The 14,554-nt window shown below is 46.0% G+C and overlaps 1 protein-coding gene across 2 annotated transcripts in view; it reads right to left on the bottom strand.

Annotated features, from left to right (window-relative positions):
* Window positions 1-1,069: 1,069 nt before the first annotated feature.
* The window catches only part of EMILIN3 (elastin microfibril interfacer 3), a 32,586-nt gene continuing 19,101 nt past the window's right edge, over window positions 1,070-14,554 (bottom strand). Inside the window, exons 1-3 of one of the 2 annotated variants that reach the window (XM_053313495.1) lie at window positions 7,186-7,241; window positions 5,162-5,409; window positions 1,070-3,671 (exon numbers count right to left, since the gene is read on the bottom strand). In XM_053313495.1, the coding sequence (XP_053169470.1) occupies window positions 1,780-3,671; window positions 5,162-5,327 (2,058 nt within the window). In that variant the 5' untranslated portion in view covers window positions 5,328-5,409; window positions 7,186-7,241 and the 3' untranslated portion in view covers window positions 1,070-1,779. Of the gene's footprint in view, window positions 3,672-5,161; window positions 5,410-7,185; window positions 7,242-14,554 lie in introns of those variants that run through there. The other variant, XM_053313494.1, reaches the window with a different exon arrangement.

Here is a 14,554-nt window from a genome sequence, read left to right as displayed (position 1 = left end):
TGTGAGGAGCTCCAAAAGGATCTCTCCAAACTGGGCGAGTAGGTGACAAAATGGCAAATGCAGTTAAATATAAGCAAGTGTAAAGTGATGCATATTGGGGGGAAAAACCCTAACTTCACATATAAACTGATGGGGTCTGAACTGTCAGCAGTGACTGACCAGGAGAGAGATCTTGGGGTAGTAGTGGACAGCTCATTAAAAGTGTCGGCTCAGTGCGCGGCAACAGTGAAAAAAGCAAATCCCATGCTAGGAATAATTAGGAAGGAGATTGAAAATTAAAATGCTAGTATTATAAATGTCATTATACTAATCTATGGTGTGGACACATTTGGAGTACTGTGTGCAGTTCTGGTCACTGTATCTTAAGAAGGACACTGTAGAACTGGAAAAAGTGAAGAGGGCAACCATGATGATCAGGGGCCTGGAGCAATGTCCTTATGAGAAGAGGAAATCTGTGGCTTTTTTAGTTTGGAAAAGAGGAGACTACAGGGAGATACGATAGAGGTGTATAAAATTATACATGGAGTAGAGAGTGAACAGAGAGAAAAAAATTCTCCCTCTCTCAACACTAGAATCGGGGGCCATCCCATGAAACTGAAGATTGGGGATTTTAGGACCAACAAAAGGAAATACTTTTCTTATAGCGTGTAATTAATCTATTGAATTCTCTGCCACAGGATGTGGTGATGGCCTCTAGCTGGGATGGCTTTAAAAGGGGCTTAGATAAATTCATGGAGAACAGGTCTATCAATGGCTACTAGTCTGGTGGCTATTGGCCACTTCCAGCCTCAGAGGCAAGATGCCTCTAAATAACAGTTGCAAAGGAGCAACAGCAGGAGAGAGGACATGCCCTCGTCTCTTGCCTGTAGGCTTGTCAGAGGCATCTGGTGGGCCACTGTGTGAAAAGGATGCTGGACTGGATGGGCCTTGGGCCTGATCCAGCAGGGCTGTTCTTATGTACCACCCTTTATTCTGCCATATGGTCAGGGAGAGAGAACATGTTACATATGATAAAGGCATGCCTTTATTCCTCTAGGGCTGAAGTAAGCCATCTGGTGGATCTAGTCCAATGCCTGCCCCCCCCCTTTCATGCACATGGCAGGCTACACACAGTGCCTGGCAATACCAGCTATGAGGCTGAGAAATGTAGCCTGAGCATGAGTGCAATGTGAGATAAGTTTGTGTGAACAGAGTAGCCTCTTATTGGACACACCCCATACAATACCTGTTGACTTCTGAATGAGAGTCCTGTGTGCTTATATCAGTCAATGCTGCCATGAAGAATTCCAGTATGTACAAAATGGAAGAACAATGTCTTTGTTTACATCAGCGTTATTGCTTGGAATGGTCCCTGACCCAGATCTTTGCTTCCAGTAGATGTATACATTTGGCTGGAACTTATTTTCTCTGTCCCAGCTCTTACATAGGGGCTTTTCATTATTCCCAGAACAAAGGATTGATGAGACAGGTCAATCTCCAATTCCTTCCTGAACGGAGCCACATATTGGAAAACTAACCCAAACATGACCCCGTCTAGAGGAAGGCACTTTGCTACATAAGTACAGCTGCTTAATGTCCACAGAGGGTACAGTAATGGCAAACGTTCAGCTTGAGCTGCAGGGGAAAACGTCACTCCAAAAAAAGAAAGGAGAGATGGGCTTATAGCAGCTTTTAAGTTTTTGAACCTTCTCCCCTCCCCAAAATAAAACAAAAATCCTGGTATCACATTGGAATCTGCATGATATAAGTTAGTTGTACTTCAAGACAGGCTTGACATAGCTAATGCTGACTGCTTTGCAGCTTGCCTTCCAAGAGGCTAACGTCTTCAGCTAGTTCCGTGACTTTAGCCTGGCAATCCAACAAGTTATCCTTGAGTACAGTTATTTCCTGAGAGTGGGCAGCTAAGGTTGCGTTCATATGGTCCATGTAGCCCCACAGACTTCCTGTACTCTCCAGTTCGTTTCTGATGCGGTCCAGGCTTCCTGTCACTGTGCCCAGTCTGCCACACATGTCCTCCACCTGGGCCACACGGTCATCAAACTGGAGCACTTCCTTCTGCAGGTTGTGGGCTACACTCTTGCAATTGCTCAAGTCATTGATAATCCTGGACTTGAGCCTTTCCAGGTCTCCCTTTAAGTTCAGGACACGCTTGTTGCTGAACAGAAGCTGGGAGCCTTGGTCGCTAATCTTCTCTTGAATGGAGTGGACCTCATCTTCTATCTTGCGCTCACGCTCATCCAGAGATGAATTGACATGCAGCACTGTGTCTGAGTACTGGGAAACGGAATCCTTCAGCCCAGTTAGAGACTTGCTCATGGTGTTCAGGTTGATCTTCAGCAGTGTAATCTCACCTTGCAAGGATCCAGCTGTCTCCTTCTCAATCCGCCTCTGGATCTCCAGAATGGTGGCATTCAGTTTCCGCAGCAGGTCGGAGTTGCTGTCCATGCGAAGTAGCAAGTCCTGGTTCTTGCTTTGGCAGTCTTCAATCTCTGTCCGGAAGATCTCGACGTCTTTGGAAGTGGATGTGCAACCCAACGAGCATGTGCTCTCCAAGGTGGTCAGGCGGCTTTGTAGTATCTCCAGCTTTTCGTTTGTTTCCTGTCTTATGGTGGAAAGCTTTTCCTCTAGGAGGGGCATTGCGGCTCCATCTATCCCCACTGCAGAGCTGACATTACTCACTTCTCCTACAATGGTCATGAACCTGTCCTCCAAGGTTCTCATCTTGTCCTCAAACAGGACCCTTGTACCATCCAACTCTGACCCCAGCAGACCTCTCATGCTGTCCTCCACGTTGGAGCAACAACTGCCTGTTTCCCTCTCTGTGATGTTCAGCCTGGTCTCAAGGTCTTCAAAACGCCCTTCAAAGAGGCTCCCCAAGCTGACTGCAGAAAGTTCATTGTCCAGCCTAGAGTGCAGGTTCTTTTGAGACTCAGAGATGCTATGCAGGCCCTTCTCTAGAATATCCATTCTTTGAGTGAGGTAGTTCAAATTGCTACAGCAGCTTTCCACAACTGACAGCCCTTGGATCTGGGTCTCCAACTGGGAGATCTCCTTCTTGATCTCCAGTTCTTTGCCATCCAGTGTCTGCTGAAGACGGAGGTTGGCAGCTTTCTCCTCCTCACATTGCTGCTGCACTTCCTTGATCTGGTAGTCACAGGTGCTCTGGATGTTCACCAGTTTCTTCTCAAAACCATCCAGCAGCTCCACCCGCAAGTTGCTAAGCCTGCTGTCCACATACTCTTCTAGCATATCAATAGAGGTGAGGGGTGAAGGCCGGGCTGACTCCAGCAGGTGTTTGATATGCCCATCATGGTCCAGGACCATGCCATGCACCTCATCCAGCAAGTCTGTCTTGGTTTTCAGTGCATCGCTCACCTCAGTCACTTTGCTCAGGATCTCTCCCACTGGTGGATATGGGGAGAGGTCAGCTTTGTCAGCTGCATCCACAATCCCATCAGGAATAACCCCAAACCCCATGGTTGAATCGGGCACACTTGGGCTATTCATCAGGGATCCAATCATCTTGCTGGTGTCTTCCTGGATGGCCAGTCGCAAGTGGTCTCCGAGGCCGTTCACCATATTGTGCAGGGTGTCATAAGACTGAGAGAGACGCCTGACTTCCTCCTCTAGCCGGTCCAGCCTATCTCCAAACAAACCAGGCATCTTTCTACCTGTGAACAAGAAGTAAACAGTTATCATGATTAATGCCAGTCTTTCTACCTCCCTACCTTCCTGATTGCAACAACTTGTCTTTGGCTCTAGGGGCCAGCCCAAATATTTAGGAACTAGACTGCCATCTGACCCGTGAGAGGAAGTGGACTCACCACTCAACCCCAGCAATCCCCTCCACCAGGGGTTAGTGGAAGGGGAACGCTTAGGGATGGAGCACTGGTACTTCTTGGGTTCTCTGGCTGTTGGGGTGGGTATGGCCATGGGGGTCATCATGGAGAGCACCTGCACATCAGAATTTGCAACTACATCACTGCCCTCCACTCTGTTGGGTGGGCAGACTTACTGCCCTTCTTGCCCCCTCCTGGCTAGCTTGCTCACTCCTCCTCCTGGTTGCATCCATCTGACACAGGCAGGTGATGGACCAATGCAACCAGGAAGAGGAAAAAGCTCTTGCCTTGCGCCATGGCAAGTTAGTGCCTGGGAATTGGTGAGACATGTCTTCGGATATGTTCAGATGCAGCTTGTGTACCTTCCAGTTCAGCTAATTGAAATATTGGAAGCCAGGTACTTTCTTTGCACTGCCATGGTACTCTTGCAGCCATGTGGAATTCCCGGACTCCTACTAGCCTCATGCATGTTGTGGACACAAAAGGAAGCACCCCTAGAATTATACTACGCATGTCTATTAAGTCACAGGTATAGAAAGCTACAAACATTGTGAGGGGGGGGGCAAAGGGAGGGGGCTGGAAGACCACTTGGAAACTTCTGTTGGTTTGAAACAGCAGCAGACTTGCTGACTGGCAAAGGTTATAAGGGTTAGGAACATATCAAGCTGCCTCTTGTTGAATCAAATTGGCCTATCTAGCTCAATATTGTCTACTCTACACTGATGGGCAGTGACTCTCTGGGGCTTCAAATGGGGATCATTTCCCAGCCCTACCTGGAGATGTTAGGGATTGAACCTGGGACTTGTTTTTAGTTGTTCATTGTCCTGGGGTCTCAGGATGAAGGGTGATATAGAGATGTAAAGTAAAGTGTGCCGTCGAGTTGGTGTCAACTCCTGGCGCCCACAGAGCCCTGTGATTTTTCTTTGGTAGAATACAGGAGGGGTTTACCATTGCCACCTCCTGCACAGTATGAGACGATGCCTTTCAGTATCTTCCTATATCGCTGCTGCCCAATAGAGTACCAGCAGGGATTCGAACTGGCAACCTTCTGCTTGTTAGTCAAGCAATTCCCCGCTGTGCCATTAGGTGGCTCTTACAGAGATGTAAATAATACAGTACATAAATAAGAAGGAGGCAGTATTGGGTGGTCTGCTGTGTTAACCCAGAGAACAGGCATGAAGTCTGCCATCGGAAGCAGATTGCTTTACTTTGCTTCATGGTAGGGCCAGCCCTGGCTCCTTTAGCCTTTCTGCATCCTAGTGAGATGAATACATATTAATCAGATCTCAGGGATGGATGGCCTAGAAGGTTTTCTGACTCACCAAAATGGTTCTTCTTTGTTCCTGGAAATGGATCAGAATGGATTTTGGGGTGTGGCGGCACTCGAGGACCTGGGAACATCTTCTGCATAGGAGGCATCTTGGGGCTGGGGTGTTGGGGCAGAAGCCCTGGCTGGTCGGTGGGACTGTCATGGCATCCTTCTCCCATGAGGCCCGGGCAGCACCTCCAGGCTAACTCGGTCACAGTCTTATAGCCAATCTTGTATCTGGGTCTGAAGAATGTGTGATACCTGATTGCCAGCAGAGAAGGCAGACAGAGCAAGGTAAGAATCGAGCATCTGGGTTTCACTGTTGTTCTTTCCCCCCTACTCATGCTTATTATTTGTTCACAAGAGTAGAAAGCAGCAGGCCAAAGATCTTGTCTTGGCAGTGCTGACTGACATATTGCACAGGCGCGCAACATCCCGTCTGCCTTCTTGCAATGGAGCCTTTGCACAGTCGGCACAAGAGCACTCTTATGCCAGATCGCAGAATTGTGTAAATGCAGTTACATGGCAGAGGGCTATTGGAAGTAATGGCCCTCTGTTGCACAGCTGCATTTAAATAAAGTAAAGGACTAAGTAAATGCACAGCTGCATTTATGGAATTCTGCAGCCCTGCACAATGTGCAAATGTTCTATGGCAAGGCAGTTGGTTGGAGGGTTGTACCAGGTGTCAGCTGCTAAATTAATCAGAATATGAATCTGACATATGCAAGCTGAGGCTTTGTTAGTTGAGTGTAACCAGGTCACATCTGACTGTTCAAACGTTAACAGAGGCATCCACCATTTCCTCCCTGCTTCTTTATATATGTGTTGAAGATCATGAATAGAGAGAGGTCACACTGGAACCAGCTTTGGCACTGTGTGTGAATTTTTCCACAGTCCCTCTCTGCTCCAGAGCTAGCACATGGCTACCTATGGCAACCTCTGAAAACTGCAAAGCCTTTGCTTCCCTCGAGAAGGAACCTGAAACTTAATTTTAGCCTTCCATATTGGTTTCCATCCATTATTGGGGGTCTTCTAGGGGCTATGGTCTGACAGTACATCATACAGCAACCTTGAAAGTGTTGGAATAGTCCAGCAGTGGTCCAAGTTATTGCAGTGCCTGAAGTAAGGCACCAAACACTGCCTTGTCCTATGCCCCTGGTGGTGGTGGTGGAGGAAGGGGCCGCCCCCAGTCAAAACGGATCTTTGCAAGCTTTGAAAGTGATGTGGGGGACAGGGAGGAGGGGAAGGTTGCCAGCAGCCCCCTCTCCCTTGCTAACTGGGCAAAGAGGCACCTTTTAAACATGGCGATTCTCTTTATCTAGCGGGGGAAGAGTAACTGGCCCTATCCACCTCCAGTGACTGTTGCTGCTGTCTATCTTATATTTCTTTTTAGATTGTGAGCCCTTTGGGGATAGGGAGCCATTCTATTGATTGATTGATTGATTATTTCTCTATGTAAAGTGCTTTGGAAACTTTTGTTGAAAAGCGGTATATAAATATTTTGTTGTTGTTGTTGCAAAGCTTGCAAGAAGCACAACAAGGAGTGTGAGGAGAGGTGCTCCTTGTTGTAGTTGGTGGGAGTTGTCATTCAGCAGCAGCAGTTGCAGAGCCAAGGTTGCCTACTCCTGCTGTATAGGAAAGGAAAGATTGTGCCGTTGAGTCGGTGTCGACTCCTGGTGACCACAGAGCCATGTGGTTTTTTTGGTAGAATACAGGAGGGGTTTACCATTGCCTTCCTCCCATGCAGTATGAGATGATGCCTTTGCCATTGTCACTGCAGTGAGCATCCGCCTCCAGCACCTTCCTATATCGCTGCTGCCCGATTATAGGTGACTACAAATATATATTTACTAGGCACAGTCTGGGAAGCACACTAGCAGGGATTCAAACTAACAGCCTCTTACTGCCTAGGCAAGCTGGTTCCTTGCTGCGCCACCACAGCTGATGGTGTACCTGGTGTATATCATGATATATTTGTGTGGTTTTTTTAAGATTAAGATTTAAGATGTCATAAGATTCGCTGACATAAATACATACAATTTTGCTACAGTAGGCTGATGTGGCTATCTTTCTGGGCTCTGCCTCACTGTCATCTCTGGTCACTTCTGGTCAAAGAATCTTCAGGACTTTGGAATGTTATGATAAACAGAAGCAACACTTGTTCACTGGAGATAGAAATGGGATGCATGAACACCCTGCATGTCTAGACAAAATACTGTTTATCTCTTGGGTTCTTGGACTTGTGTCTCCAGATGTTGTGGGAGACCAATGCCCATCACCCCCAACCACAATGGCCAATGGCAAAGGCCTTTCTCCAGCTGAAGTCGTCAACCTTTTCTGTTAAGTACTAGAACATGTTTTAGCACTAGGGGGCACCACAACCCAACAGCTGCATTCCTTGCTTGCTGGCTTGCTCTTCCAACATGACATGGCAAGGATAAGCATTTGCACTTTCAACAGAGGAACTCAAGACACTAGAGCAGTAGTGCTTAGTTAAACATCTGTGGTCCATATACCAGAGATTAGGAAGCCTTTAAAAGAGGCTTATGTAATCTCCTACCAAAAAAAGCCCTGTGTTTCTAAGGCCTGACCTCTTGCACTGCTCTGGAAAAGCAAAGCGACCTGCAAAGGCAGAAAATGACGTTCAGGCAGCAAACATCCATCTAGTGCCATTTTGGTCTTCAAGATAATTTGTACATTCTAAAGCTGGAGGTTACCTTTCAGTCATTGGTCTAATATTCTAAAATGTGCTGCAAATAGGTGGTTGGGATTGTTTGGGGATCTCTCCCATACAGGCATCCAAAATATATTTCTTTCTTTGTTTGTTTACATTTATATCCTGCTGTTCCTCCAAGGAGCCAAGAGCAGTGTACATGGTCATATGGTTATGTTTATCCTCACAACAACCCTGTGAGGTAGGTTAGAACTGACTGGCCCAGAGTCACCCAGTGACTGAGTGGAATTCGAGTCTGCCCAGTCCTAGTCTCTTCCTCCCACTCCATGCATGGGCGCGCACACACAGACGTTTGTACAATGTGCATTGATCTCCTGTAATTGTGAAGTGGCCTTTAGGATGAACAAGTATGGATCTGCAACAAAATGTTGCAGTTTATCTTTGGTGTGGAAAAAATGGTGAATGTTGTGACTTTATGGTGTGACTGAGTGTATATGCGCACCTACAATGATCAGCAGATTCACGGATTCTGTGCACAACTTCCTCCTCCATTTCTCAGGAGAGTTCACACACATACAGTTGTTTTAATGTTATTTTGGAAAGGGAGATTAACCCCGACTCCAAGAGCTTAAATGTGTCAAACCCCTTCCCACTCAGAAACACAAAGGTGTAAAATGGTCTAAAATGGGTTTGACACCTTTCCCCCCTCAGAAGCAGAAGGGGTTGTGACTGTCTTGAGAGAGTATTTTTCAAAACTCACTCTTTTTGTTCAAGTCCTCTCCACTTAATTCTTCCCATCTAGTTGCCTGTTAAGTGACCTCCCAGTTTGCAAACATTCCACTCCACTGAGTTACATTGGTTGCAGGGCAGGTTAGCCCCCCTTCATTTTTTTCCTTCCAGATTTTTGTGAAACCTGCAGGTTACCCTGGTACCTCTTGCTCACAGGTGCTCCAGTTATGTGTTTTAAAGGATCATAACATTTCCAGCTCTTTTGGAAATAGGTATAAGATACTTTCGCCTTCATTATATAATGGGTGCCGCATCTGTGGGACAGCAATCAAACAGCATAGACAGAGTTTTCATATCACTTGACACCACTTCAAACACCATATTTTCCTATCGAGGCAGGTCACACATTCAGCTGCAAGCCCTTGACATATAAATCACCAAGTGCTAAGACAGACTGACAGACTGACTGAGCAATTCTAAGTATGTTTACTGAGAAATCCCATCAGATTCTGCGTCTTGTCAGTGCCTGATGGGATCGCCTGGAAACCCTATGCATAACCTGCCACAAGTTCCATCATGGAAGGACAGTGGAATGTTTAGTGAATTCATTAAATAATCTCTTAACACTCATCCATGGATTTCTGTTATGTACACCTGTCAAAAATATACTGAATAAGTGCTGAATCACATAACCCAAGTGACACAGATCCATGTGAACTGAGCTCCCATAATCCCCAGATAGAAGGCAGCCATTGTGGCTGGGAATGATGGGAATTGTAGTCCAACATCTGGGCACCCAAGTCTGGGAATGCCTAGTCCGCCCACACAATAAAGCAACTGTATGATTGCTTCCCAGGATGCCTAGAGTCAGAGGCTGACATACTGCACAATGTTCCGTTTGCATTTGAAAGGCACATGTGCGCAATTGCCCAGAGTGCTCTTGAACAAATTGTGCAAATGCCATTGTATGATGGACAGCCACTATTTCCAATGGCCACCTATTGCACAACTGTGTTTGCACAGTTTTTGCCTTTTGTGCAAGAATGCTCTTGCGCAACTGTGCACATGTGCAGTATATCAGCCACTATGCCTACAACAAATCTACTGAGCTCATTGTTATTGCACATACATATTTCATGCTACTAAACTGGTGTTTTACATATAGCAGAGACTCTAATCCACTAGAAAATGCTATGGGTTAGGCCACATCTGGATCTTAAACTTGCAATCCTCACTTAGGAACATAGGAAGCTGCCATATACTGAGTCAGACCATAGGTCCATCTCGCTCAGTACTGTTTACACAGACTGGCAGCGGCTTCTCCAAGATTGCAGGCAGGAATTTCTCTCAGCCATATTTTGGAGATACCAGGGAGGGAACTAGGAACCAAGATGCTCCGTCCCCTAAGGGGAGCTCCGTCCCCTAAGGGGAATATCTTACAGAGCTCACACATCTAGTCTCCCATTCATATGCAACCGGGGAAGACCCTGCTTAGCTAAGGGGACAAGTCATGCTTGCTACCACAAGACCAGCTCTGCTCTTTGATGTATGGAGTTTCATTCTTTTTGGCATTTAAGTGCAACTGCTTCCTGAGATTACCCAGTTGTTTGCCGTATCCTAAAGGCTATTAGTAGCTTGACTCAACCCACTATGTCCCCATGCCAGCTTTGGCATGAGAATCACCTCTAAAGTCATCCCTTTGGATGAGTACAAATCTATCGTACAAAATGTCATAGGGTTCATGCCTCTGCTGAGCCATTGTTTTCAGCAATATCCTCAGGGCTGGATGTGTACTTTTTGATTTTTCCATTTACTGGATCCTGGAAAAGACCTGGCTTCTGGCAGCTGCCTTTTGGGAAGTCACCATGAAACTCCAATCTGTACCCAAACCTGCCATAAACTTCTGTTTGTTTTCTCTCTTCTTCACTGAGATGAGTGGGAGCAAAGCATTTGGGCCGTTACATATTATTGCTCCCTTCAGAAATCACCAAGTTCCTCTGGTAGTTTAGAAAGAAAACAATTCTTGGGTGCCCATAAACCAGCCTGGAAATACTGCCGAGTGCAGTGAAAGCTGCCCAGTCGAGCCACTGTCAACAACAACACTGGCGTGAGCCATCACCTCAGCTCTCTGCACACATCTGGGCCACTTCCCGCTTCTCTCTTTCTCTGGGCAGAGAGCCAGGCTTGTAAAAAGAGCAAAACCTTTGCCGGTCAAAGTGGGATGGAAGTTGGCATAGGGGAGCTTCTGCCCTGCCACACAGCCCTTAAGCGCCGCTCCCAGTTAGAAATATGACTGCTTCTTTTCAGGAAAGAAAAAAGCCCTCTCAAAGTGCAAAAACACTCCACATGTCAGCAACAGGAAGTATTTATTGCAGCTGGATAAACATTTACCAGTGGCCCTGGTGGCTGGAAAAAGCTACATCTATTCCTCAGTCTTCCAAGCCATGAAGAAAGTTCATTTGGCAGGACTGGTTTTGTTCAGAAAACATCCTTTTTATCCCCTGTGTTTGTTATGAAGTTTGGATTAAAAGAGAAAGGTAGGACTCCGAGTCCCTTCTTTAATAAATGGTTGGTTAACTGAGGAGATCGGGGGTTAATGGAGTACCATTAACTGTGGTACTCCAGATGTTGCTGAACTCCAACTCCAACTAAGAGAGCATCTTCTTCACTTCACTCTCTTCTTAAGAGAGTGTCTTCTTCACTACGAGCCCCACCGCCCATTGAGGTCATCTGAGGTGGTCCATCTCCAGTTACCGCCAACTCATTTGGTGGCTACACAGAGATGGGCCTTCTCGGTAGTTGCCCCGAGATTGTGGAATGTGCTCCCTGCTGAGATACTATCCTCTCCATCTCTGACAGTTTTTAAAAAACACCTGAAAACCCATCTGTTCTCCCAAGCTTTCTCAGCTTTTTAAATTTTTAGGTTTTAATCTCTGGTTTATTTTTAAATTGTTAAATTGTTTTAAGTTTTTGTATATGTTTTCAGCTTGTTTTATGCTATTGTTAACTGCCCAGAGACGAAAGTTCGGGGCGGTGTACAAATTAGACAGACAGACAGACAGACAAATAACAATACGTATACAACAGATATTTATATACCGCTTTTCAACAGAAGTTTCCAAAGCGGTTTACATAGATATAAACAAACAAACAAACAAACAAACAAATTAAATTAAATGGTTCCCTGTCCCCAAAGGGCTCACACAATCTAAAAAAGAAACATAAGATAGACACCAGCAACAGCCATTGGAGGGATGCTGTGCTGGGGATGGATGGGGCCAGTTGCTCTCCCTCTGCTCAATAAAGAAAATCGGCACTTTTTGAAGGTGCCTCTTTGCTCAGTTAGCAGGGGGAATGATGGCAGGGAATGATGGGAGTGGTGGTTCAGGAACATTGGGATACCACAGGTTGGGTACCCCTGTAGCAGATGAACTACTGCCCTCTGCAGGGGAGAATCAAAATGCAGCATAATCACAGCCAGCCAACTAAAGCCACACGTGTAGGGCCAATGGTGGGGGGATGTTCCCCCTGCCCTAACTCCACTTCCCACCCACCCCACTGCTGCCAAGAAAGGGCATGCTGTTGTGGACTGGCCACCGCTCTTCCCTTTGCATCATCACACCAACACAGGCCTTTCCAGTGTGGGGGATAAACACGTGGGGGTGGCCCCTTGCCCTTTCCAGCCGGCAAGCACTTGGCTGGCTGGCTGGCGGGTTCCTTTTCTGCCTCCCTAGTGAGGGAGAAAAAGGAAGCATCCAGTTGGTGAAGGAAGCACTTTGCTGACCAGAGAGGGCGAGAGGCTGCCACACATTCATTCCCCGCACGGGCTGTACCCCCTGCATCAGAATGATGATGTAGGTGGAAGGGGTATGGCCAGTGTAGCACTTAGCGGTCTTGGTGGCTTGTCCCCAGGCTTCTGGGAACCTTGCTTTGCCTCTGACTAAAGTTATGTTAAGATCATCTGGGCAAGTCCAGTTGCAGTTGCCACCGGCTCAATTGGTGGCGACTCGAGATTCGAGTTGTCCTAGGACTCTGGAATGCACTTCCTAATGAAATTAGAGTTTCAGTTTCTCTGACGGATTTTAAGGAGGACCTAAAAACATACCTGTTTAGTCAGGCTTTTTAGTTTATAGTTTTAAAGCTTTGATTTTAGAGAGTATTGTATTTTAAACTGTTTTAATTATGTTAATGTTTTAATGGTTTTATATTGGGAACCACCCTTTTTGTATGGGGTAGTATATAAATGTATGTACTTACTTACTTACTTACTTAATTAAAATCTCGTTAATAAGGTAGGATTCTCCAACTGGGGTCCTTAAATTGCATTGGCCAACAACAACAACAACTACTACTACTACTACTACACCCATCATCTTCAATTACAACTCCCATCATCTTCAGGCCCAATGGCCAAAGGAAGCTACTGAGGGGAAGAAGAGGCAAGTGGACTTGAGTGGGGCGGTGGCATTGCCACTTTTCTCACTGGCACCTACAATTAACTAGTCAAAGGGCATTATTCCTTTACTCACAGTCAATCAATGGGCAAAGTCAGCAAATTGTAACTTGCCTTTTGAACCTACACTGGTGGCTAATTAGATACAGTAAGAGCAACATTTAAAATCACTTAGTTCAACGTGTCAATAGATTCCAGTTAGATTTTTTTTAAAAAATAAAAATACTGGAGCAAGCTCACTCTCCTCTCAGGGAGGAGAGCTGGTCTTGTGGTAGCAAGCATGACTTGTCCCCTTAGCTAAACAGGGTCTGCTCTGGTTGCATATGAATGGGAGACTACATGCGTGAGCACTGTAAGCTATTCCCCTTAGAAGATGGAGCCGCTCTGGGAAGAGCATCTAGGTCCCAGTTCCCTCCCTGGCTTCTCCAAGATAGGGCTGAGAGAGATTCCTGCCTGCAACCTTGGAGAAGCCACTGCCAGTCTGTGTAGACAATGCTGAGCTTCATGGATCAATAATCTGACTCAGTTTATGGCAGCTTCCTATGTATCAGTGTTCAACTGGAATTCTTTATTGAGATACAGCATCTCTGTGGTTCTTGGAAAACAAACATTTATTATTATCAGCTATATTTCACACACAAGACCAAAGAGAGTGGGTTTCTAAAGGAAATGAACACAGTCAGGGGAAAAACAAAATTGTGCCTTGGGTTGAATACCGGCAACTCTAGTCAAGAGCACTACCTGCCCTCAAGCTGAATAGAACTATGCATTTCATTAGCAGAATTGCTGATAACAGTAAAATGTGCAAGGCTGAGATAGACTCTTGCAGTCTAAACAAAGTAAAAGTTGAAATGAGAAGGCACATGTTGATCTGAAAAATAAAACTAAGTGGTGTGCTCAGACTGACATGGAAGAGTTTGAAATATGACATGTTCTGACTGAATACTGGAAGGATAGAAAGTTATGATCCACTCAAAGTTTAAGGACATTTAAGACACAGTGCTGACATACAGAGCAAGGATGCACTGGTGTAGTGAGAGACAAGCCTCACGGAACTTCCCAACTGTACTAGCACAGCGGAGAAGGGGCCATTTTTGACACCCTCCCCCACCCCAGGAAGCCCTTTGTGCCAAACAAAAACATGTCCCTGAGGGCTGCACAAGTTCTGCTTCCCTGTTGCCACGGTGCAGTCAGTTGGGAAGTTCTGTTAGACTGTTCTCTCATTGCACCGGTTCATCCTTGCTCTGTATGTCAGCCAGTGACTTCAACAAGTGTTTAATTCTCCCACTGAAATCCCTCTGATTAACACTACAAGCCTATGCAAGTTTTGTTGGAAGTAAGTCCCAACAGAGTTCACTAGAGCTTATTCCCTAGAAAGTGTGTTTAGGACTATAGCCTTAAACTGCTGACATTTAACTGGATGGCACCCTTCCTTCTCAAATGGTGAGACACCACCTAGAGTTCTCCAAATGTGGTGAAAATGAGTAAAATCAGCTGGAAGTTTTTCACACCCAACTTTTAGTTTGCATCTCCTCCGGAATGGAGGTGTG

Source organism: Hemicordylus capensis, chromosome 4 (genome assembly GCF_027244095.1).
Source record: "Hemicordylus capensis ecotype Gifberg chromosome 4, rHemCap1.1.pri, whole genome shotgun sequence".
NCBI classification, from domain to species: Eukaryota; Metazoa; Chordata; class Lepidosauria; order Squamata; family Cordylidae; genus Hemicordylus; species Hemicordylus capensis.
The sequence above is the reverse complement of the archived record's forward strand: the minus strand, read 5'-3'. Positions and strand labels throughout refer to the sequence as shown.